The sequence below is a fragment of the Rosa chinensis genome, chromosome 7, assembly GCF_002994745.2.
Source record: "Rosa chinensis cultivar Old Blush chromosome 7, RchiOBHm-V2, whole genome shotgun sequence".
Taxonomy (NCBI): domain Eukaryota; kingdom Viridiplantae; phylum Streptophyta; class Magnoliopsida; order Rosales; family Rosaceae; genus Rosa; species Rosa chinensis.
In genome coordinates, this window is record NC_037094.1 from 23,747,812 (window position 1) to 23,774,669 (window position 26,858).

A 26,858-nucleotide genomic window follows, 5' to 3' on the forward strand; every position below is an offset into this window, starting at 1 on the left:
CAACCAAATCCCAGGCGAAGCTGCATCAACCAAATCGCAGATGCGATGTTTCTGGGTTCGTCGCGCTCGTCTAGGTTCATCTCACACTCTTGCTCGTCTGGGTTCGTCGCGCTCGTCTGGAACACTTGGCCTCGCTCGTCTGGATCTGACCGGCTGAGAGAGTGAGAGAGTGAGAGAGTCAGAGTCGGATCTGATTTAGGACAGAGACTGAGAGAGTGAGAGTTTGAGGGAAGAGATAAATTTTTAGGGTTTTGATCGAATGGACAGGAGATTATGAGATAAAATGGAAGGTTCTGATCACATACAAGTAGTGCCTGATCACATGAGAAAGGGTCTATTTTACAGAAATAAGCTCGGCCTTATTATCCAATTATACACTGACATCTATATTTCGGTTCCAATGAGGTTTTAAAAACAAGCACCGGAATCGAACCGTAAAAACAACACCAAGAACGGAACCTAAAAAATTGCAAACACATATGTCGTAGAACCGAACCGAACCGAGACTTTCGGTGCGGTTCCTCCGGTTTTACGGTTCCAAATCCCAGCCCTACTAGATCTGCAGAAATCCTCCCTTGATCTGCAAAAATCCTGACCATTGGTCTATTTGTTTCACATTAATTCAGAATCATGACAGTATCTACAGCTCAAAATCTCACTCACACCACTCAAACCACCGTCTACCTTCCCAATATACTGTTAGATGAGTTAAACTATCCTATCTGGTTGTTCAGGATGGAATCATTCCTCCGGGGCCAAAACCTTTTTGGATTTGTGGATGGCTCTACTCCTTGTCCACCTCAGTTTGTTTCATCCACGGATGGCTCCACAACCACTACCTCAGCTGATTACATAGCATGGAAGACACAGGATCAGAGTATAGTCAATATGATTGGTCAAACTCTCAGTGCTGTTGCTATGAATTGTGCTGTGGGAAGCAAGTCTACTCAAGACTTATAGCTGAGGTTGAAACTGAAATTTGCTGATGCTAATAAGCAAAATATCTTGCAGTTGAAATCTAATATGCAGAATGTAAAGAAAGGCTCAGATGACATTGAGACATACCTTGATAAGATAAAGGCAGCTAAAGATGCACTTGAAACTGTTGGTGTAGTTATTGATGATGAAGATATTGTAGTAACTGTGCTTAATGGTCTCCCATCAGAGTTTGCAGCTATTAAAACTGTTATAAGAGCTCAATTCACCTGTGCTCCTTTGAGTCAACTTAAGACTCTCCTTAAAGCTGCTGAAATGGACATAAGCAATGAAGTTCTTGGCATTCAGAGTCTACTCACTGCTATGCTTGCAAACTGCAATCTAGCTGCCCTCAACGCTCAAACTCAAGTTGCTTCCACAGCTGCTGCTCAATCATCATGCAACAGTTCCACAATTTCTGCCTCTAGTCAACCTATACAGCTTCCAGTCATAACTTCAATCATGCAAGCTCAGACTCAAGTACCTTTGCAGAATCCAACTGTGCAACCTTCTGTGTCTAATGCTGCTTCTACAAGTTACACCACTCAGAGTTTCCATTCCCCTGCTCCTACTATTCCACCTGGTTTTTCCTCTCCAAACATGCCTGCCTATCCATTATCCACACAGACTACTTATGTTTCTATTCCTGCCATGCCATATGGGTTCACATCCATCCCTTCATTTCCAATGTTCAGTCCACCTACTGCATTTGCTAGTTTTTATGCTGGTCGAGGTAATGGCAGACCTAACAACAATGGTGGCAGAGGCAATGGTAACAACTTTGGTGGAAGGGCAATTTCACAAATGGCGGCTTTAACCAGAATGGTGGATTCAGGAACAATGTTACTGCTAGCAATTCTATCACCTGTCAATGGTGCAATAAAGTTGGCCATAGTGCCAAAACATGCAGGTCTCTTCCAAATATCCATCAAGGAAACAATGTGGTGAATCAAGGAGGATGTCAATACTGTGGTAAACCTGGTCATACTGCAGATAAATGCTATTTCATCATTGGATTTCCTGGACAACAAAATGATCCTGACAATGAAAATGCCACTGCCACTACAATGCTTGCTGCAACCAACCTTGCACCACAGTATTGGCTTGCTGACACAGGAGCAACAAATCACATGACCAATAATTTGTAGCTCCTGAACAACATCACTCCTTATCTAGTTAATGATGGTGTGCAGATTGGTAATCGTAAACAGCTACATATTTCACACACTGGTGATGCAATTCTTGGCTCACTCAAACTTAATAATGTTCTACTAATACCTGAACTTGCTGCACACTTACTTTCCATTTATCAACTTTGCAAACAGCACAATTGTTCAGTTTGGTTTGATGAATTTATGTGTATCATACAGGACAAGGTGCAGGGCAAAATTTTGTATCAGGGACTGAGTAAGCAAGGGTTATATCCTATACCATTTGATCTGCCTTTAATCATTACACCTACAGTATCATCTACACAATCAGTTCCCAGTAATTCTCATCTACAGAATAAGGTTCCAACTGATCCTTATCACTCAGCTTATCTTGGCCAGAAAGTCAAAAATTCACTATGGCATCAGAGGTTTGGTCACCCCACCAATGATGTGATCAAGATCATGCTTGAGAAGAATAACATAGCACATTCTGTTGATAGTAATAGTGTAATCTGTGAACCATGTTTGTTAGGTAAGTTTCACAAATTTCCATTCCTTAGTTCACATTCTAGAAGCAGTATACCTTTTGAGCTTGTACATTCAGATGTTTGGGGTCCTGCTCCACATCTCTCTCTAGATGGATACAGATATTTTGTTTTGTTCATTGATGACTGTACAAGATTCACTTGGTTGTATCCAATGAAAAATAAAAATGAAGTTCTTATTTACTTCAAATCCTTGTGTGCAATTGTGAGTACTCAATTCAGTGCTTCTGTAAAGACTTTCAGAAGTGATGGTGGTAGTGAATACATAAATAATAAGTTCAAGGAATTCCTGACTCAAAAGGGTATTCACCATCAAGTCTCTTGTCCTTACACTCCTGAACAGAATGGTGTCTCAGAGAGGAAAAATAGACATATTAGAGAAACTGTTGTTACCCTTCTTCAGCATGCATCGCTTCCCAATCAGTTTTGGTTTCATGCTTGTGCTACTGCAACCTTCTTAATAAACAGGATGCCTACTTCTGTTCTTCATATGAAATCTCCTTATGAGTTGTTGTATCGATCTGTGCCAAATGTTGAAATGCTTAGGGTTTTCGGCTGCACTTGTTATCCCTTCATGGTTCCTTACAGGTTAAACAAACTTCAACCTAAGACAATCAAGTGTGTGTTCATTGTATTTGCAGCAGGATACAAGGGTTATGTGTGTTATAGTCCTTCTTTCAAGAAATATATAGTGTCCAGGCATGTGTTCTTTGATGAAACCTCATTTCCTTATGCTGTCTGCAATGCTCAAGTTCAGCATGTGCAGCATGTGTCTGCTTCAAGATCTACTCAATCACAGTCTGCTCAAGTTCAGTCTCAGGTTACTACTGATATTACTTGCTTAACTCACACTCAGTCCCACACGCAACATGATTTGCCTGCACCTGTCCTCCCTTCATCATCATCAACATCACTTGAACATATAGGTCAGCTTACTTCCACTTCTCTTCGACATATTGATTCTGTTTGTCACACTGATGCTTGTGATCCCACTGCTGTAAGCTCTGCTTGTGATTTTGTTGACAATGTCCCTGATATTGTTCTATCTTCATCATCCAATGGCAACCCTATTGTATCTGATGTGTTTGCCTCTCAAGCTGATGCTATTATTCATTTTGCTGAAAATGATGGTGCTTTATCCTTATTTATTGTACCTGGTAATGGTCACATCTCAGTGGTTCTCAACTATGATTCTAGCTACAATCCATCTGCACAAGTATCTGAATCCAACATCTTACATCCCATTGAAGGTATCTCTTCTCCTGTACTTAATTCTCACCCTATGCTTACACGAAGTAAGAGAGGCATACAGAAAAAGAAATGTTTTTGTGCTCTCCTATCTCAGCTTAGCCTAGACCCTAGTGCTACTGAACCTCAAAATTACAAAGATGCACTTAAAATTCTTGAATGGAAAAAGGCTATGGAGGAAGAATACAATGCACTTATGCAACAACATGTTGAGTCACAAATTACTTATGCAATTGTGCCCCATAATTATGAAAATTGATTTGTCTTCCATGCTATTTTACCCTTTTTAATCCATTTCCTTTTATTTGTAGGAAACCTTGCATTGAGAATAAATGACTATTTGAGGCTTGAAATGTGGAGATTTGAAGCTAGGGAAAGAAGATACAGAGATTGGAAGAAAATTGCAAATGGACTTTTCCGGCGAGCCGCCACTCATGGAGGGTCTTTTCTCCAGCAAAGGAGGACCATGGTGGTGAGAATATCCCATCACTTGGAATTCAAATATCTCCCTACACCTTATCCTTTTATCACCTTGCCAATTTGGGACCATTTGGGGGACAATGGTGTAAGAGCATCTCTTGCACACTTGGGGACCAAAGATGACACATTTAGCTGATCAAAAAGAGGCCAAAGACCAATTATTCAGCATTCTTGACTCCATTCAATCATCTTCATCCTATCCAAGATCCATTTTTCTCTCTAGAAAAGAGTCCACCATCTCCACCTCTAAAACCTCCATTTCCACCACTGCATCCTCCATTTCCTTCACCACTCAACACCACAACTCACCTTAGAGATCCCAAATTTCACTATTCTCACCAATATCAAGAGCTTGGAGCAAGGAGAAGGAGGTGACTACCACCACATCATGTTCTTGGAGACCCATCTCCACCACCTCTTCCAGCATCATCAATAGTCACCCTTTACTCCCTATCTCTTTATGTATTTGATGTTTAATAGAATGTTGAAGCTTGTGTATCTAGCTATGTGTGAGTAGTGAACTAGTTGGGGCTAGGGTTGAAAGCCCTAGCCAAACTTGCTTGGATTGATGCTTTTGTTTATAAATTGATGCAAATTCATGTTGTCATTCTCACATGCTAAGTCAATAGTTGAATGCATTACTTAGACTTAATCAATTTGAGTTATGTGTTTGCCATGACATGAAGTTTTTCCTAGAGATTGATTACCTTTAGGCAAAAAGGGTGCATGAAAGCACACCATGTGTGCATGTGAGGGTAGTGAGCTAAAATCACCTAGAGATAGGATTGGTTTGCTTGCTTGGTTACCTAAACTCTAAGCTTTATGCATTTAGGGGCAAATGATTGAGACCTATCCGGTAATTGAATTTGTCTCTAGGTAGTTAGCTCTAGACTTATCCGGTTAGAGTTAATAAAATGAAAGGGGTTTAAGCCTTAGTAGTCTTATCCGGATGCTAAGAGGGTAGTTGGACAATTAGCTTTGCATCATTCATATTCAATTGCTTTAATGCCTGCAAGGGAGGCAAAAGGTGAAACCCGATGCCCTAACTCCCATCCATTTGATAACAACTTGTTTTGTTTAACTTAGTTTATATTACTTGCTTTCATTGTTTCAATTTGAATAGAAACCAATCTCAAAATCAAAATCAAATCTCTACACACCATCTTGCACATACTCACCATGAACTTTGGTTCACTTGTGAGCCTTTATTTGTGATTGTATATTTGCATATTCTTCTAGTTTTTCCTTAGGTTTTCCCTTGCTAGGAAAGGATTTACCAATCCTCGTGGGTTCGACATCCTTACTTAATCCCCTATTCTATAACTTGTACTTCTTGCACTTGAGGGTGGCTTTAATGCTAACAAGTTTTTGGCGCCGTTGCCGGGGATTGGTGTGAAATCAAATCCCTAGCTCGGGTAGCCTTAGGGATTAGCTAGAAATTTTTCTTGTTTTTATTTTATCTTTGTTTGTCGACCAGTCGTTTGTGTTCATTTCGTGTGATTTTTGTTTCGCCGACCAGTCGTCAGAAATTTCCGACTAGTCAGCAAGTGTCGTTTTAGGGTCAGAAGCTCACCGACCAGTCGGCAAGTATTGCCGACCGGTCGGTGAAGGAAAAAAAAAATATTTGGTTACTTTTAAATTTTTTTTTTCTTTTTTAAATTTTGGTTTCTTCCCTTTTATTTACTTTTTTTGTGCCTTATAAAAAAAAAAATTATTTGTTGGCTTTTAATTAATTAGTTTCTTGATGCTTTTATTTGTTAAGTGTTTTTTCTTATTGTGTTGTCCTCATGTCCTGTCACTAATATTTTTGGAAGTCATAGGTACATAATTTCTTTGAGCCATGGATGGATGGAATGATCCAAGAGAGTTTGAGCACCAAAGATATTATGGTGACGCTTATCAACAATGGGATATTTATACCCAAAGTCACATGTTTTTCAACCATACTTGTGCCTTGTGTGGATCTTCACAACACTCACCCCTTGAGTGTGTTTTGAGATTTGAGTACCCAGATTTCATGCAAGAGTATGAAAGGAGCATGCATCAAGAGACCATGGCATCCCAAGCATATCCTCAAGAAGAAGAAGATGATGAGTCTCTAAGATCTCTATTTCAAGAAGCCTTTTCAAAGATGCAAGCTTCCAATGCAAGAATGGAGGAGATCCAAATCTCTAGTGCAAGAATAGAGGAAATGATTGATCAAGTCTACCTTCATTTGGCATTAGAGAAACCCTCCACCACCTTGCAAGAGCCACAACATTTCCTTGATCAAGTAGAGTCAACCATGAATGAAGAAGTGCATGTTGAGTATCATGAACTAGAGACTCTTCTTCAAGTTCAAGAAGATGATGTGAATATGCAAGAAGAATCACTTGGTTATGGAGGTCGTCAAATGAGCAAAGAGGAAATGAAAGTGGACATTGAAAATTTTGTGCAATTTTGGAAAGCAAGAGGGCTAGTTGTTGAAGATAATCTTGAAGAAGATGATGAACACTACGAGGAGAAAGATGCAACAATTGAATACATGCACCATGAACCCTCCACCTATGAGGCCACGACTCTCTATGAGGAAGAAAGTTCTTCCATGCTTTATCATGAAGAAGAAGTTGAAGTGCCAAGGATTGTTCTTCCTCCACCATCTAAAGATCACCATCAAGAGCTTTCGAATGAGCAAAAAATAACATTGAGCACTTATGTTCTAAATGAGAAAATTGAGATCAAGGTACTTCGACCTCTCAATCCACCATTTATTGCTCAATGCTTCTATGATGAAGTGAAGGATTGGAAAGGAAGTGTAGCACTTGTTCATAGTCCACCACCTCATTTTCTCACACCTCTACCACCTACTCCTTCTCTAAGTAAGAACTCCACATCAACCTTGAAGGACGAGTCAAAAATAATACTTAGAAGATACATTGCAAAGAAGAGGAAGACTAGAAAGAAGCTAATCTTTTGGTCTAACAAGAAAGCATTCATGGCTTGGTTTTGGGCTTGCCTCTATGACACTTCAAGAAGTCCTTTGGCTCCGAATACTACGGTGGTTTTACGCAAGAAGTATCCTCCATAACAAGTGTTGATAGCTTCGAAGGACTGGCTAGAAGTCCTTAAACAAAGCCCTACTTGGAGGTAGCCAAGCTCATAATGCAAGTGAAGGAGGAGGAAAACCCTTGGAACCATTCTTGAAGAAATGACGCCATTAAAGTTTAACTTGGAAGGCAAGGGCTTAAAGCCTTGCATGTTGGTGATTGTTGGTGAATTGAATGAACTGCATGGTCTACAAGGGGGAGCATTCCTAAACCTTTTTCTTGCTTTATGTTCTTCACTGTGTTTAAATTCCGGTTACTTCTTTGTTTTTGTGGTAGTTTGCATGCTTTTTCCTTCCATGCTTGAATCTTTCATTGCAAAGCTTTCAAGACAACACTTTTTAACATTGAGGGCAATGTTAAGTTCAAGTGTGGGGGGAAGGTTTAGCTTAAATTCAATTTGTTTTTAGCTTTTAGTTGTTTCTAGTTTTTGTGTGTTTGTTTGTGTTTAGTTCCCTCCAACTCCTATGATGAAACTTGAACTTGATTTGTAAAGAGCTAGAAAGCATGTCTATGTCTTGCGAATTCAATTTTTCAAATAAAGGTTATGGGACTTATGCTTAACTTCATTGGTACCTTTGATTGTCAAGTTGATGCATTGAGATATGGTTGGCATGATAAGATTTGTGAGAACTATTTGCACCACAAATGTGAGTTTTGAGCCTAGTGAAAGTGCATCCAATAGCTCTTAGCACTTTATTCTTCATGTGTGATCAATATTTTGTGAATTGTATCTCTAGAACTTGCTTTATATCTCTCAAAACTTTTGTCCAGCATGAATACATCGCGGAAATGATTGAGACAATAGGAATTCCACCATGGCCAAACAAGCTCTTGTCCTAAAAAGATGATTATCCTTAGATTGCCAATTTGTGCCTTTTGTTAGCCTTTCATTTCTTTGCACCACAAATGTCTTACCCTTTAGCTTAAACACTAGCCTAACCCTTTCCAAGTTTTCTTAGTGAGCAATGTGAGATTGTATATGTCAAGATGCTTCAAGAAACAAAGTTTGGGGGTACTTGAAAAGAAATAAGTGTGGGGGAGTATTATGTTTGTCGTGCAGTTGTAATTTGTCTTTGCATTTCAAGAAAGTCAAGAAAGAAAGTTAAAAAAAAAAACAAAAAACAAAAAAACAAAAAGAAGAAAGAAAATCCAAAAAGAAAGTTTCTCTAGTTCAATAAATAGTTTTTAGTCTAAAGTTTGGGGAATGGTTAAGAGAGTGAATCATATGAAGCATCTTAAGGTCTTAAGTTCATAAAATCTCAATAAGGGAGTTGCTTGCTAAGTTGTTTGGAATTTGTGATTTCCTATCCACTTTATTTCTCTAACCCCTTGCCCTAAGCCTCATTACAACCTAATAAAAGTCCTTTTTGATCCAAGGTGGTTTGTGCATGACCCGTGGAGATGAGATTGAAAAGCAAGCATATGGCGCCATTTGCATGAGATTGTTTGAGTGATAGTGTAGCTAACCTTTAAACACTTGTGTGAAAATTAGAGTGAAAATCTAGTGAGTTTATGGTTAGCACGGTTTTGTTGTGCAAGCTTGGTTTTGGTACATCAAAGTGACAATCATGGCATGTCTTACATTTTACTCTAGCATTTGTCCCATAGCTTCATAAACTTTTGAGACATGACTTGATTTTCTTGCCTTGAGCAAATTGTGTTCTTTGAGGATAATGTTGGAAGGATTAGGTTGTGTTAGTTTTGTTATGTTTTAGATTTGGGTTAATGCTTTTGCTTGAGGACAAGCAATATTCAAGTTTGGGGGTATTTGTTGAGTCACAAATTACTTATGCAATTATGCCCCATAATTATGAAAATTGATTTGTCTTCCATGCTATTTTACCCTTTTTAATCCATTTCCTTTTATTTGTAGGAAACCTTGCATTGAGAATAAATGACTATTTGAGGCTTGAAATGTGGAGATTTGAAGCTAGGGAAAGAAGATACAGAGATTGGAAGAAAATTGCAAATGGACTTTTCCGGCGAGCCGCCACTCATGGAGGGTCTTTTCTCCAGCAAAGGAGGACCATGGTGGTGAGAATATCCCATCACTTGGAATTCAAATATCTCCCTACACCTTATCCTTTTATCACCTTGCCAATTTGGGACCATTTGGGGGACAATGGTGTAAGAGCATCTCTTGCACACTTGGGGACCAAAGATGACACATTTAGCTGATCAAAAAGAGGCCAAAGACCAATTATTCAGCATTCTTGACTCCATTCAATCATCTTCATCCTATCCAAGATCCATTTTTCTCTCTAGAAAAGAGTCCACCATCTCCACCTCTAAAACCTCCATTTCCACCACTGCATCCTCCATTTCCTTCACCACTCAACACCACAACTCACCTTAGAGATCCCAAATTTCACTATTCTCACCAATATCAAGAGCTTGGAGCAAGGAGAAGGAGGTGACTACCACCACATCATGTTCTTGGAGACCCATCTCCACCACCTCTTCCAGCATCATCAATAGTCACCCTTTACTCCCTATCTCTTTATGTATTTGATGTTTAATAGAATGTTGAAGCTTGTGTATCTAGCTATGTGTGAGTAGTGAACTAGTTGGGGCTAGGGTTGAAAGCCCTAGCCAAACTTGCTTGGATTGATGCTTTTGTTTATAAATTGATGCAAATTCATGTTGTCATTCTCACATGCTAAGTCAATAGTTGAATGCATTACTTAGACTTAATCAATTTGAGTTATGTGTTTGCCATGACATGAAGTTTTTCCTAGAGATTGATTACCTTTAGGCAAAAAGGGTGCATGAAAGCACACCATGTGTGCATGTGAGGGTAGTGAGCTAAAATCACCTAGAGATAGGATTGGTTTGCTTGCTTGGTTACCTAAACTCTAAGCTTTATGCATTTAGGGGCAAATGATTGAGACCTATCCGGTAATTGAATTTGTCTCTAGGTAGTTAGCTCTAAACTTATCCGGTTAGAGTTAATAAAATGAAAGGGGTTTAAGCCTTAGTAGTCATATCCGGATGCTAAGAGGGTAGTTGGACAATTAGCTTTGTATCATTCATATTCAATTGCTTTAATGCTTGCAAGGGAGGCAAAAGGTGAAACCCGATGCCCTAACTCCCATCCATTTGATAACAACTTGTTTTGTTTAACTTAGTTTATATTACTTGCTTTCATTGTTTCAATTTGAATAGAAACCAATCTCAAAATCAAAATCAAATCTCTACACACCATCTTGCACATACTCACCATGAACTCTGGTTCACTTGTGAGCCTTTGTTTGTGATTGTATATTTGCATATTCTTCTAGTTTTTCCTTAGGTTTTCCCTAGCTAGGAAAGGATTTACCAATCCTCGTGGGTTCGACATCCTTACTTAATCCCCCTATTCTATAACTTGTACCTCTTGCACTTGAGGGTGGCTTTAATGCTAACACAACACACTTGGTCACTTGTTCCCTTACCTCCTGACAAAAACATTGTCTCCTGCAAATGGCTATTCAAAGTCAAAAGACATGCTGATGGCTCAATTGCTAGGCATAACGCCAGGCTTGTGGCTCGTGGTTTCAGTCAAGAATATGGAGTAGATTATGAGGAAACATTCTCTCCTGTTGTTAGGCATACTACTGTTGTAATAACCTCGATGTTTTTTTTTTTTTTGTCAAAGCATAATTGGTGGCAGACACTTTTAATCAAGATAGGGTGTGTTCTTTGATTTAAGCAGTGGTGGGTCAATCAAAGACCGGTGCTTTATTATCTTACATGATTATGTTTAATTAGTAGAGCTGCTTGAGATTGTTTAATGATCGGCCGACACTCTCGCTCGACCGACACCAGAAAAACAGAGCAAAGGCTCTCTCTCTCTCTCTCTCTCTCTCTCTCTCTCTCTCTCTCTCTCTCTCTCTCTCTCTCTCTCGTCTGAAAACACAGAAAAACAGAGCAATCTTCATCAACTCATCTCTCCCACCTCAGGCCACCTCAAGGCACCAGACCACATCCCACGCTTTCGGCTCGTCCTTGCGCAGCTGCCAGTGGCAGCCTTGCACCGCAACACGGCCGGTAGTGGCGGCGGAGGACACGGTTCCTTTTTGAGCTCGTTTTGGTTCGATCTCGATATCTTGAGCTACAGCAATTCTCTTGATTTTTGGCTCAATGGACTCGCCTCAACTTTCTGCACAAGAACCAAGAAGGACCAGACCTGAGTAGAAAGATTTCACATTCGTCGAAGCTCGCCTCGGTTTAGATCGAAAATCACCTTTGGATCTAGATATCTCGAGTTACAGACCACCATTCTTTATGATGCTTGGCTTGATGAACTCGCCTTGAGTTTCTGAACAAGTCTCCAGAAGGGATCGAAGGGAGTGGTGGAAGTTTTTACGTCGAACTCAAGCTCGCCGGATTTTGGAAAAATTCCAGCCACTGTGACTGATTTTGGTAATTTTCGACCTCTTCTTGATGTTTTCTGATAACATGCCTTTATAGTTTTTGGTTAAGCATGATGAGATGAAGAAGAGCAGCCCAGCCCCGACACCATTGGTGGTGGTCGGCAGCGGCTCTGCCACTAACTCTGTTGGCCTTTTCCGGCCACCTCCGGGGACCTTAAGGGCAGTTTCTGTCCATTTTTATGTTCTACATGTTAAGACGATCATTTCGATATATTATACGAAATTTTTGGATATCGTATGATTAAGTTATGAATTTTTACGTTTCGATCGATTTCGATAGTTCGATTTATGATCTGTGAAGATCTGACCGTCCGATGAACTTGTAGTTTTGATATGTTGATCGTATGACTGTCCCAGTGACTTTGTGTGGTCAAAGACGAAGATCCGACCGTTGGATCTTCGTATAACTGTGAAATAGTGATTTGGAAGGCGATTCGTGAGAATCCGACCGTTGGATCTTCGTGATAATTTAGGAGGATGATCCTAAGGGCGATCTGTGAGGATCCGACCGTTGGATCTTCGTTTAATTTCGATATGACAGTTGGATCGTCGTTTAATTATGTTTATGAGTTGTTGGCTAAGTTAAGATTGTATTGGATTAGGTGATTAACAGATTGATTTGGCGGACGATTGTGAATCGTATCTTGAGTTGTTAAGAAGACGCAGCGGGATTTTAGAGGTGAGTAAACCTCACATGGTTCATATTACGAACCGAGTACATTTAATTACTTTATTTTGTCGTAATTGTGTGAAAATATTTATGGAATAAACATTTGTTTTAAATCATATGGACTTGATCAACTACAGTCCATAGGTAAGTAAAATAATTTTAACTATACAAATGAATTTCACGATTTTTATGCTTGAACTATAGTTGGTATTAGTGATTATCCCTGAGTAGATAATTACGTATACACACACACACACACACACACACACACACACACACACACACATATATATATATATATATATATATATTTACGTGATTATATATGGAATGGTGTGACATTGAGGAGTGTGGAATTGTGATGATTTTATATATAATATGGACTGAAATGTATTGTGCCATATTTATATATGATGATTTTGGATGGATTAATTCATGTTCGAAAAATCATAGTTGACTTGATGGGTTGTATAGAGGTCAATGATGTGGGGTTCTGATGACCAAATGGTCTAAGGTCCTTCGGTTTAACGATAAACCGGAGTGCATGTGTTTGAGGTTGTAGGAAAGATCACATGCGATGGGAATAACTGTAGGTTGTGGGAATGACCACATGCAGCGGGGATAACTGTAGGTTGTGGGAATGACCACATGCAGTGAGGATAATTGCAGGTTGTGGGAAAGACCACATGCAAGGGGAATAATTGTAGGAAAGACCACATAGGTGATATTGAGATTAGGGGATGGTGGGGATGTATTCCTCGTTGTTTTCCGTGAGTTGGTTTGACGTTTTCTTTGTGAATGTTGAGATTGTTGGTTGTTTACCTGAGTTAAAAGAATTGTGATTTAATAAATCAACCGTTCATTTCTTGTTTACTCATACGAGCTTTCAGAAAGCTTACCGGGTTTTGTGTTGTTGCAATCTCGGTACACTATTCAAACGGTGTAGAGGATAATCCTGCAGGTCAGGATAATTAGGGCGGAGGCCAAGCTGGTTAAGAGTTGCAGCATTTACTTTATTTCCTTCTATTGTGAGGTTTGTTATGCTCATTTAGAGCTTTACAATTTTACGTTGTAAGAGTGAGATGTATTAATGAACTCGAGGTTTTTCGAGATTTTATATTCAAGTGGTGAGTGGTGTGTTGTTCTGAGAAAAAAATTCAGAAATTATTTTGTAATTGTTATTATTCATGTTTCGAATTTGAATTGGTTATTCAAAATTCAAGGCATGACAACTGTTCGACTTATTCTTTGTCTTGCTGCACATAATAACTGGAATCTACATCAAATGGATGTCAAGAATGCCTTCCTCCATGGCTTACTGAGTGAAGAAGTCTACATGACTCAACCTGGAGGATTTGTGAATCCATCTGCCCCTAAACTTGTTTGTAAACTTCACAAGTCTCTTTATGGTCTGAAGTAAGCTCCTCGGGCTTGGAATGAAAGGTCCACCAATTTCCTACCTACTATTGGTTTCACTGCTTCATTTGCTGATCCAAGCCTCTTTATCAATCACTGCAACACAGATTATGTGTTTTTGTTACTCTATGTAGATGATATCATCATTACTGGTAATTGTGAATCTCTCATCACTGCTGCAAAGCTTGCTCTTCAAAGTGAATTTGATATGAAAGACTTGGGCAAATTACATTTCTTCCTTGGCTTGGAAATCAAGTACATGCAGAATGGTCTTTTTGTTACACAGAGAAAGTATGCTAAAGACTTACTCCATAAGTCTGGTCTTGATGATTGTCAAGTTCACTCCACTCCATGCAGATCAGGTCTCAAACTTTTGAAGGATGCTGGCACTCCACTGCAATCACATGATGTTACTCAGTTTCGAAGCCTAGTTGGTTGCTTGCAGTATCTCACATTCACAAGGCCAGAAATTACCTATGCAGTTAACTCTGTGTGTCAATTTTTGCATTGTCCTACCGATGTTCATCTATTTGCAGCAAGAAGGATCCTTCGTTATGTCAAGAATACTTTACATCAAGGCATCTTCTTCAGGAGGGGTTCTAATACTGCTAGCTTGCCTCAGCTTAACGCTTATTGTGATGCAGACTGGGCTGGTGACCCAAATGACAGAAAATCAACCACAGGGTTTGTTATTCTGTTTCATGATGCTCCTATCTCCTGGTGTAGTAAAAAGCAAACTGCTGTCTCTCGATCCTCTACAGAAGTTGAATATAGAAGCATGGCAGATACAACTTCAGAAATCCTGTGGCTTTTGCATCTATTTCATGATCTTCATGTTGTACTTGCTGATGTTCCAGTTCTGCATTGTGACAATATATCTGCACTTGCCCTGGCCACCAATCCAGTATATCATTCTAAACTCAAGCACATTGAAGTTTACGTTCACTTCACCAGAAATCAAGTCAAGGCTGGCTCCCTCAAGCTTCAGTTTGTCACGTCTAAAGAGCAAATTGCTGACCTGTTTACTAAAGGCCTCTGTGCTCCACAACATTCTTATTTGTGTTCCAGCTTGATGCTGCTCACTCCCCATCAAGCTGAGGAGGGGTGTTAGACTATATGATGTTAATTGACGTTAATCTGAACCCAACTTCGATCAGATTTTCACTCTAGGAGATGAAATGACAACTAGTGGATGAGTTGGTGGGTGTTGGTTCAAACATAGTGAGGTTGAATACTTTGATTATTAACCCTCTTCAATTATGTGTTTTGATTTCTATGATATATTTTCTTAAAATATATAGGATATTTTGGGACAAACATAGGACCACTCCAACCATAAATCCTATATGAAGGTCTTATAAATGTGTTTTGATTTCTATGATATATTTTCTTAAAATATATAGGATATTTTGGGACAAACATAGGACCACTCCAACCATAAATCCTATATGAAGGTCTTATAAATGTGTCTCGTTAATGTGTCTCCACAACACCCTTTTTTGTGTTTCAAGCAATATTATGCTACTCAATCTGGCGTGTCACCATTTCTCTCCTCTATTCTCTCTGCCATTTTGGGACTGGATCTCACGTAGAGCCCATAGTCTGAAACTTATCTCACGTAGAGCCCATAGTCTCAAATTAAGACTCGCACTCCAAAAGGTTCTCCATTTGAGACTTGTTATAAGACTATTCTCAACATTTTGATACTTAAGACCCCTTTTTTTCCTTCTTGGGTTTGAGATGTTATTTTTCACTAAGGCCTCAAAATAAGGTAGGAAACTCATGGTTGGAGTTACTCTTAGGACCTTCAATATCGAAACTATTACTATTATTCATAGTTAGTAAAAAACGGGAAGTGTATAATACGCGAAAAATACGTACGTGTATTATTCAGACCTTTTATCAAATAGTTCGTTGAAAAGTTCGGCAAAATATTTTTAATTAATTAAATAATTAAAAATTTTAATTAAAAATATTAATTTATTTCATTTTTGTTCAATAATATGTGTAAAATATGAAAAAGAAACGTAAAAATCGTGTATAGTACGTGTATAATACTTTTGACTTCAAAAGTACGGAAAATTTAATGATTCATTTTTAAAAATACGAAGTATGGAAGTATTTTTTAAAAAAAATTTAAGTTCGTGTTTTATTCGAGTATAATACGGAAATTTACTAACTAGACTATTGTTTCATAAAGATTTTGTATCAGTTTTAAGATTATTTCAAACTTTTAGCACGGTACGTGTTCTTTTTCTGATTTCCTAAACAGTATGCAGGAGCTTAGACAATAAAAGCAAGAGAAAGATGTGGCTACTGTAGTCAATTCAAATATTTCTATTGCAAGTCAGAAATTCTCCCAACATGTTTCGTCAAACTTGTCTGAGGTAAATGTTGGAATTTGTGTACAAATAATGCAGTGCCTAACTACCAATTTAAACCTGTTATGTTTCTTCTTGGACTGACATGAGAATTGTATGAAATTGATGACGATGACATGTAAGGTGCTGGAAAACAACGTTAAGGTGCAGGGAAAGATGCAGAAACTGCTGCAAAATGACATGAAGGTGCAGGAAAAGCTAGGCACATAAGCTGCTGGAAAATAACATTAAGGTGCAGGAAAAGACACTTCAGCTTGCATTTCAAGTTTAATGATGTGGTTGCTGCCAGTGAGCTTATATTACAAATGTCTGATGATCGCATGTCTTTTCCAATTAAGAGAAACAAGAAGAACTCACAAAGGTCTTATCTTGTTCCAATTGGATCTCATAATCTGAAGTCTGGGTTGAATATGCAGATTTTCCCTGAGCTGCTGCAGAAAGATTCTGTCCTCAAATTAGAAGGTAAACAAGAGCTTGTTATGTATTTGAATGGGAAACTTGTTCTTAGCAACAGAGCTCTGGCCAAGATTATAACCAGATACAAAAAGGATGGGGATATTTCCGAGCTTTCAAACTTTTACTCAAAATTCAAAAAGATTTATGTTCATTAAGAGGATCCAGATTGGGCAATGATGTGATTCACGCTTGTATTCATTTAGGTTGGCTAGAAACTGCTCATGACATTTTAGATGACATGGAAACAGCTGAGGCTCCCATGGGCTATAGTACCTGTAAGTCACTCCTGACAGCCTATTACAAAAGAAAAATGTTTCCAGAAGCAAAGGCATTGCTTAAACAGATGAGAAAGGCTGGTTTGCTTGTAAATTTATCTGATGAGATGGTTGCCTCGACATGTCTATCAGTAGTAGACTCAACTGCCCTTTGTACAAGCGCATCAATTTCCACCAATAAATCTGATCTGGCAAATGCTTTGGTTCGGGAAATGAGATTTGAGAAAGGGGAAATTCCTTCTAGGGTTTATCAGTTCAATTCTTCCATCAACTTTTTTTGCAAGGCCAAAATGATTGATGATGCTCTAAAGACATAAAAAAGAATGCAGGAGTTGAAAATTCACCCTACTGAGGAAACTTTTACCTGTATGATAAATGTGTATTCTTCTCTAGGAATGTTCCGTAATATCACATTCTTGTGGGGGGACATGAAGAGGAATATGGATAATGGAAATTTGGTGGTAAGCAGGGATCTGTATGAGTACCTGCTACTGAACTTTGTCCGTGGTGGTTACTTTGAGAGAGTCATGGAGGTCATTAACTATATGAAGGAGCACAGTATGTTTGCTGACAAGTGGATGTACAGAAGTGAGTTTTTAAAGCTTCATAAGAATCTTTATAGGAACTTGAAGGCTTCAGAAGCGAGAACGTATGCTCAGAGGAAAAGACTTGAATATGTTCAGGCATTTAGGAAATGGGTGGGCATTGATTGAATTTCCAAGAGAAGCTTAAAGTACCTGGGAAATTTACTGCAAGATTCTTGCTGCTGTGCCTTTAATTTGGATTGTCAAGTGAACAGCAGATAACTGAAAAGTCAACAGGAGATTAAATGAATTCAGCTGTGCGGATATGAGTGAAAACCAAAGAGCCATTTCTGGTGCATTATCCTATTTTCCTTAAACCAATTGCCTTACCTGCCAGTTTCCTTTTTGGAACATTTTGCAACATCGAAGAGATGAAAAATGGAGTATATATGCCTCTCACATGAAATCAAGTCTTCTAATCCGGAATGTCTGGAAGAAGTCTAATGATCATGCAGGCTGGTGCTAATCAATCTATGAAAAGATATGTAGAGACACATCTCGTGTTTTTTACTAGCAACAAATGTTAATTGGCATTATGACAGTATGTGTCTACTGTCTTGCAAATGCTCCAATCATGAGATATTGTGTTCTCTTTGCTGCTTGACCACTGCTCCGTATTTGTACAGAGTGAATCAACGACGATGCATGAAGAAGTTGTATAGGCTTACACAGAAATGCAAGGCTGCAATATATGTCTTGGAACATGGTGCAATATGCCTTCTTACTTTGTCTCCCGTTGTGCCGGAGTCCTTTTGTTCTAGTTTAGTAGGTGCTCTACAGATTCTGTTATAGTTGTTGGTTTTTGACTAAGTAGGTTCACGATGGTCGCTCGAGTGATGATCACTCTTATTAACTGCTTGAAAACAGCTCAACTTCATGTCATTACTTCTGTAGGTTATAATAGTTTGTTCAGGGATCTACTTATGGTGCCATTCTAAATCATAAAACATGGGCACAGGTTTAAGATCTTTTCTATCCCAAAAGAACATAACTTGGATTGATTTTTTTTTAATTTTTTTTTTATCAGATATGATCGAACATTGGATACAACTAACAAAAGCAAAGAAATTTTCAACTCGATTTTTGTTAAATTGAAAGCAGACAAAGTTATGAACTAGAAGAAAACAAACCTTGCTGGCATGAAATCAAAGGCAAGTATTGGCTAAAATGAAAAAACATGAGAGCAGGCCCAAAAGAAATATTATTGTTTGTTCAAAACAAATCCCACCAGTAGAAGGCTCCATATTAGATTTGTTGATTTATTAAGCAAATGGGAGACTTTTGTAATTGGATTTGTAATTTATTGAATTTAATAATTAATTTACAAGAACAAACATGTCGTCCTTGAAACCATATACAAAGTACAACTCGCTTAGAAAGTAACAGGAGGAACTGAGGAAGCACAACGCCTCCTCTTAAATTAACCTAAGGAACGACTCCATCTGATAAACGCATGGATGATCGATCATCTTACCATTTTAGCTTCGCTGAGAAGTTGTAGGTACAAGTTTTGATCAACTTGGTGTGTTGGCATTCCATACAAAATGGGAAAGTATCTTTGCAGTTTAATGGGTTAATATCTTTTATTCATTTAAAGATATTTTTCTGTGTGCCAAAGTATATTATTGATTTCCTAAGTATTTTAGGATTTGGTCTCCGTAATTGTTTATATTTTGTTAACACAAAAAGATTTGTTTTCTCTTGTAGAAGGGGATTAGGGTAAAAAGGCTATTTTGATTGTTTTGGTTGGTGCGGCAGCTCTATATATAGCTTGGAAAAACAGACGGAAAATAGAGAGGCTTTTGGGAGCTCAAGAATATTTGAGGCGTCTTGCATGTTTGCTAATCGAGTCTAATTCACAAGAGTCAAAACACTTGGTCTATGTTTAAGTGTTCTCGATCATTGTTTCATATGCATAACTTCTCTTGAGATCAGTAGAGGAGCTGTGAAGAAAGGAGAGCGATATTTGGTGATTGTTTAAGTGAAGAAGGAGTTCAAGAAGGAAGACAAACTTGGTATTAGTTTTCATCTAATCATTGTAGCCGAGCTAGTGATATTCAAGTTTGTAAAGAACATATCCTTCATCATAAGTTAATTCTTATTTTGGTTTCTCAAGAGTAAGAGCTCCGCAGTGTTTTTAATCTCATATTTGAGATTTCACTGTGTAACCAAAATCTGGTGTTCTGTTCGTTAATTTTGGTTTCTGCTACCCAGTAAGGATTGATCCATAACTTGCAATCCCCATTTTCCAAAATACAGATTTTGTCCTTGTATTTTCAGAAGTACTTGTTAATAAGGGATAAATAGTATAAGGCTGGCTTGACCTTGTCGACATCAACTTGAACTTTGCTCTTGCTCTTGCTGTAGAGGTCATATTTGTTAAAAATATGAAGCCATTTCATATTCTCTTTGTCTTCCTTGTTCGATTATTAGGTGTGTGTATATGCCCCTGCCTTGTGTAGAGGATAAAATGAGTGATACCGGATAACAAACAATCCAGCCTCCGGCAAAGTTGTCCCATTTTCCTTGGCAATCATGTACATGTAGTCATCATGACCCCATAAGATCATCACATTTTCTAGTCCACATCCTTCTTTGTAAATTCCATTCTTGGTGTTGTACGCAGGATTTCTGGAATCCGGATTGTCCGTGAAGTACTGCAAAAGCAAATTAATTTGGTGCAACGTAATTGATCATTAATGTAATTACACATTTCCAAATTCATGTCGACTCCTATTTTTTGTGAGTAATGTTGTTTCCAGATGTTGATTCTTAACCCTCATGCATGCATTTTAAGTCACACTTTACGTTTACATTATGATCGGATTAAGGGTCAAGGCTATTTATGTTGCGTCCATATGAGTTGATCATCTTTTTCTTATCATTAATATTCCTCACTGTACTTTAAAAGGGGAAAAAGTTCTCCGGACTAAATATTAGAGGAATACCTTGTGGTGAACGATGGATTCATCAAAAGCGCACCCAAGAGGAAGTGTGTCTCCAACAACAGCCCATTGAGGAAGTCCTCCAAATTTAGGAAGAAGAAGCACTTTCCCGAGATCTTGAATGAGAGCGGTAAGGTGCAGCCAATCTTCATTCGGATAGTCTTTTCTAATTGCCTCAGCTGTTTGCAACAAATGCTGAATTTGGGGTTCATCCAAATCCGGATCACTCTCATCCACAACCTCATTCAGGAGCTCACAGCATTCCCATATGCTCATTTGCACTCTATCCAATTTTTTGTACGCCTCTCTCGTCTTTTTTACAAAATCATACGTTTGGTTAATGTGGTTCAAACGATAAAATTCCTCCACACCTTTCTGCCTTATAATCCCTGCAGTATAGCAATTTAGTATATATAGTCAGACATTATATTTGCAAATAACATGTCAAACTTCAGTTCATGATGGAATATCCAACCCGTTGTGTACATAAAACCATGATGCTAGGTTTATCATATGAACTAATAGTACATGTACCTGAATGACTGGCCAAATGCATTGATCTCAAGAGCAACAAATGCATCGGTTGATTTCACAACTTCATTGTTTCGCTCAGGCTGCTTGGTGATAGCCATTTTTAATGATCTTCGAAATTCAAATGAATGAAACACAGAGAAGCGAGAGGAGAAAAACTGGTTCTAAGCAAGTAATGGTTATGTTAGAATACGTTACTACAACCAATATTTATAGTTCTACAGAATGTCCATCCATGGTAAAAAGAAGCCGTTGAATTCCTTAACTTGGAAAGTCTCAGTCGCTAGATCGGGTTTATCAAACCTGTCCGAACGAAATGTTCAAATATAATTACTAAACATAAAAAAAATAATAATAATAATAATAATAAAGGATAAGAGATTTGCCCATAATGGCAAATTTGAGCCAATTTTTTTTAATTGGATAACGTTAATTTTAACAACTCTACAAATTATAGAAAATTGGTAACTATTTTATCCAACATAGGATTAAATTGGATAAAATAGAATATTACCAGTAATTGTTAGAGTACATTCAGTTTTGTGAACTATTTTTAGTGGCAAATTGTTAACCAGTTAGCTATTAATTGAATCTCTTAACTGAACACCCTCATACTGATAAAACCATCAGAACGGCATCGCGCTGATTCTTCTAATATGTATGCCAAAATTTCTTCTATTCTGTTAGCACGATATCTATTATGTTTGTTATTCATATAGTGTGTTGTGTTATTTTGTGTCAAAAAATGATCAGCTAATTGTTCGTAGTGAAAATTAGAGTAGTAACGAAAAGAATACTATAAAATTATAGTTGACTATAAAATGTCACCCACTTTGATTTCTATTTTTGGGAATGGGGTTTATTAGGTTTGTTTTTTTTTTCTTGTAGGCTCGTTTGCCTATATTTTTGGCATTGTCTTTTCTAGACCTTGATCAGAAATGGCATTGCTACTTTTCAGTATTCATTGGTCCTTCAAAATCTTGCTCCACACCCAGCTACTTTACTCAACTATCATGGTGACTAGAGTTCTTTTTGGAGCTCAAGAAGGAATTCCGACAGTTGAGAATTGAACCTAATCTGATCTTACATTCAAACAGAAAGTTATGGACTTGTCGGGCAAAGGTGTCTCATTAACTTTTTCTTTTATCACATCAATATTTCAATAATTATAACTAGTTTTGAGTCAAACTTATAAGTTCCCATTTAAGAAAAGAAGACATGTGTCACTAGACTAAATGGTACTGAGCATTTAATTAGCTTTTCTATTTCATTTTTTATTATAAGAAATTAAAATATATTGCATTCGCAGTAATCATGTGAATGACACCATTAATCAGCGGAGAAAAGATCACATGTCCTCAAATTTCCAATCACAACCCTGTTCCACTAATAATAGTTTGACACGTGTCATCCCACTCAACAAGAGCCAACACTGCTGTTGAATTCAGCTTACCAAACTAAAAACTTATCATCTTCCCTTCTTTTTGTAAAACAAGCTTAACATTTCTACATATTCAAAGATTAATTTAAGGTTTCATTTGGATTTAAATAAGGAATGTGGGTTTGGATAAGAGAAGACAAAGGATTTAGGGCATAAGCTTATGATTACACTAATAATTGTTTAAGAATCAAAATCTTCTAATTACCCTGAACTCTAAAATGTGTAATTTAATTCCGCCGGGCTTGAAACTTTGAAGATGTACTGCGAAAGGCTTACAGAATAAGGAAGCAGGCAGTGTCTAGTAGATAACATAATGCTTAGTTTCCTGGAAATTTTCGATCTCCACCGATCGACTTTAGTAGTCTACGTACAGACACTCTTTTTCAGGTCTCATCAAATAATGATGCTGCTAGTCTACTAGGTCTACAAACCTAAGTAATATGCTTTTCTGAACGAGAAAATGGTACTGCTCTAAAGCACAATTTGATATTAATAATTCTTGGGCCATCCTTGTCGCATTTTATTCTCGTGTTTTGAGTCCATAGGTCGGATTAGATCCCATTGGTCGTTATTGAGGTTCTTGATTGTGTATGCCACATATATTAGTTCCGAGTTGCCGACCTTTAGAAAATTCGTTGCTTGACTTTGACCTTGACGTAGACCTAATACTATGAGTAAGATCTTCATAATTACTAAAACTACTTAATTTTTTTTGATGGCACTAAAACTACCTAATTACGAAGAACCTATCTTCATCCTTTTTTTTTTTTTTCCGACAAACCTATCTTCATCTTTAACATTTGCAATTGGAACACATTATACCTCGTGTGAAAGTGTTTACAAGGAAAGCAGAGAAAACAGAGAAATGGAGAGGAAAATAGAGGCTTGTATTAAAAATGATAGTCTCGGTGTACAATCACGAGCTAAAACCAGCTATATATGCTAGAGCTAGAGAGCACAGATTACAAACACGTGGCACAAAATCAATGGCCATTATGAAAGCACAAACTAGTTAGATTAATATCTAATGTGGAATATTAAGAGGAATACTGCTAACATCGTGAACAGAAGAACCTCATTAAATATTTTAATATATATAAAAAATCCTCCAAAATTAGATATAGTTGATACCAAGTGATATTCATTAATAATTTCACTTTGTACATCAATTCAATCAATCATGAATTGTCTATTTGACGTAGTACATTGTTAGCTAAGGAATTAGCAGTCGATATATCTTATACTTCTAGAGGTTATTTAGTTAAAATCTTCAAATTTTATGTGTATAGGTTAATTTTTATCAATATTTTCACTGTTATTATACCTTCTCTAACTACCAATATTTATTGATACCGACATTTGAAAAGAAAATTATCAATTATGTAATTTTTTTTCATGTTGCACTGCATGAATTTAAAATCCTATAGTAATTTATTTTCCATATATTGCAGGGATTAATAATACAATTATAAAGATGATCTCTCTCGCTTTTCATACTTTTTGTATAATTGCTTTATTTGACTTCTCATTTCATTAATTGCGTGCAATAATTAATCTTTGGTTTTGATTGCCTAGCTACCACTGTATATTCTAAACTGCAAACTTAACTAACTCAACCGTAACCTGAATATATTCATGTTTAACTAGTCGTGTGATACTAGCGTTCATGTTATATTATGAGTTCTTGGATTGTGATGGAGGATTTGAATAGCCTGTCATCATTTCCTATTTAGTTCCCAAACTAATAAAGGTGTGGCTATTAGTGGTAATACATAAAAGGCGTGAGAAAACCCATTTATGCTACATCGACTTAATTATAACATATGCGTGTTAATTATATATACAACTTCACCTCAAAACTTAACAAACTAATAGACTTAGTTCTCTGGGCATTCTGATCCTCGATCACGCACGGGCAGCAGACCTTTTTTCCGTTACATCGGTGCACTTTATTCTTTTCGTTTTTCGCAGCTCCTTCATGGATTTTCTTGAGGCTTTTACATGCAATGTCGATAGATGAGAAATTGATACAAGTTTAGAGCTGTGAGTGTCCATCCGATCGAACTCTTCACCATCTCGATTGTGATCATTCTCCAAAGTAGCACAATAGTTGTTGGTGGAGATACACGGAATAATTCCTTATAACCAGAGAAAAACTCAAAAAGGACTAAATTCTCATAAATCATCGTCTAAAAGGATTTAGGATATAGGACTATGCAGGTTCACATGCAATCCTAGATCTGATCAACTATGCAACTCATGCCGGGATAAGAGGGAAGGGGGAGGGAGGGGAGAAAGGAGAAGAGGGAGGGGGGTGTGAAATACTTTACAAGCTTGAATGCTTCATGATCGAGGGAGGAGAAAAAGTTGCAGAGAGAGTTTGGTGCTGAAGAGAAGATGAAGGGAAATAAGGGAAAGTGATAATATGTTGAAGCTAGACGTGCTATACGTAGTTTTGAGGAATACTGGAATAGTAATCAACTAAGGTAGCTGGCGATCCATAAAAAGGCCGGAGATCATAAATATATTAAGCGATTCAAAGTTTTTGGATGCTATATATATACTAAACCATATATCATCAACACAGGATATTCCTCCGCCAAGCTTTGTTGATCATCAAGCTGCTTCGTCTCTAAACTAGGGCATGCTGATCATCGACTGCTTGTTGTTCAATATCTATCGACTGATCTCCATATTCTTGATTTTGGGCGGTTATGCAGGTGATGATAAAAGTAGGGATAGCTCGAAGGGTGTAGTAAATACAGTGTAAGGTGCGCTTGAACACATTTCTAAGCAATGGGTACCAAGGAGTTAGAATTAAAAGTACAGGGAAGACGATCCAGAAGAACGAAGGGGTTAAAAAGATCGAGGCCAACAACAAGATACAAAAATGACCTGAGAAATCCCCAACTCGCAAATGGATTGGTTGGGCCATGATCAGACGAAGTTTGAAAGAGGTGAAAAGGAAGAACAGCAAAACAAAGAAAAGAAAAAGATATGCCATTTTAATAATGGGATGATGATTGTTTGGGAAAATGTAAATTTCTAATGCAAAGTCGCCGGGCTCTTTGTCTCGGGAGGTGAGGAACTGAAGGGCAAGGTTTATGAGTGGTAGAATTCCATATCTCAAGTCTATCAAAAAATGCATCTTTCTGTATACACGAGGTGAGTCTCCCCGGCTATAATTTATAAGCAGGGTGAGATAATTTTATGTCTTTTCCTGAGCAAGCTTAAAAAGAAAAACAAAAAATAGGATCGTATATTGAGTTCCCATAAATTAAACCTAACATAAATAAGCACCCAGTGACGTGTGTCGGCCACTCAGACGCCAATTAAATACAAAAACATCATGTTAGAACTTAGAACCCCTAATTTTCTAATCCTCCAAGGCACAGTTTTTTTTTTTTTTTTTTTTTTTCCCAAGGAAAACAGCATCATGTTTAATAGAAGAACAGTACAATCGTTAATTGGAAAAATCATCTGGAACAAATCCGAGATTAGAACTCAAATTTATTGTAACTTAGATCCTCTACAAGACCTCTCAAACTAGACCAATCAAATTTGTTTTTCTCTGTTGCTGCATGGCTTTCAAGCAAAAATCAGAGAAGAAGAAGATATATGAACAAGCGTATTACATTTTTTAAACAATTGGTACAGACTATAGATCTACCACTCAGCATGGGGAATGTTACAGGAAACTCCAGAAGAAGATCCTAAACCACGATAAAAAGTCTTCTAAAGCAAAAAAGCAATGTATTTTACTCCAAAAAAGTGTGTGCCTTTTGTGTTTTATTTAAAAATCTTTAGATAATATTTTGGAAAATGATTTGCAGATTAAAGAAAAGGATGACGTTAATTTACTAGCTATATGGCTACTGTAATTTTATTATAACCACAGTTATGAAGTTACATACCTCACAAGTAGTAGTTAAAGAAAAAGTAAACCTCAAATCCTAAATAGGTTATGTCAAGTTAAATTCCGGGGCCGTCCCTCGCGGGAGTTCTTCGTCAACAATTCAACTCTTATCAGGAAAAGTGGCCTCTGAGTTTGGAATATTGATCAGGCGCTGATTCGGCACTTCAACTCCAACTCATCCACCTAAAAGTTCAATCATCTTTTATCAGAAATTGCTAACAAAGTCCAAAAGCCGTTCGGCCTTTACATATAAACAAATTAAAGAGCGATTGAAGTGGTATTAGTGATTTCTGTTGGTGATAAACAAATTATAGCTCGCGTTTCAAAAAAAAAAAAAACACAA

The 26,858-nt window shown here is 37.6% G+C and overlaps 1 protein-coding gene and 2 pseudogenes across 1 annotated transcript; 2 read left to right on the top strand and 1 right to left on the bottom strand.

Annotated features, from left to right (window-relative positions):
• The first annotated feature begins 564 nt into the window (after positions 1-564).
• Positions 565-2,816, top strand: LOC112177624. Its single transcript, XM_040511914.1, has 2 exons — positions 565-2,178; positions 2,346-2,816. The coding sequence occupies exon 1, from the start codon at positions 1,024-1,026 to the stop codon at positions 1,921-1,923; it is 900 nt and encodes a 299-aa protein (XP_040367848.1). The 5' UTR covers positions 565-1,023; the 3' UTR covers positions 1,924-2,178; positions 2,346-2,816.
• An 11,039-nt stretch (positions 2,817-13,855) lies between these two features.
• Positions 13,856-17,811, top strand: LOC121050630 (annotated as a pseudogene).
• A 2,042-nt stretch (positions 17,812-19,853) lies between these two features.
• On the bottom strand, positions 19,854-21,311 carry LOC112177626 (annotated as a pseudogene).
• Between the last annotated feature and the right edge of the window lie 5,547 nt (positions 21,312-26,858).

What these genes read in the sequence shown, in the direction of transcription:
- LOC112177624 (XM_040511914.1), top strand. Translation starts at nt 1,024, where the DNA reads ATGCAGAATGTAAAGAAAGGCTCAGATGACATTGAGACATACCTTGAT.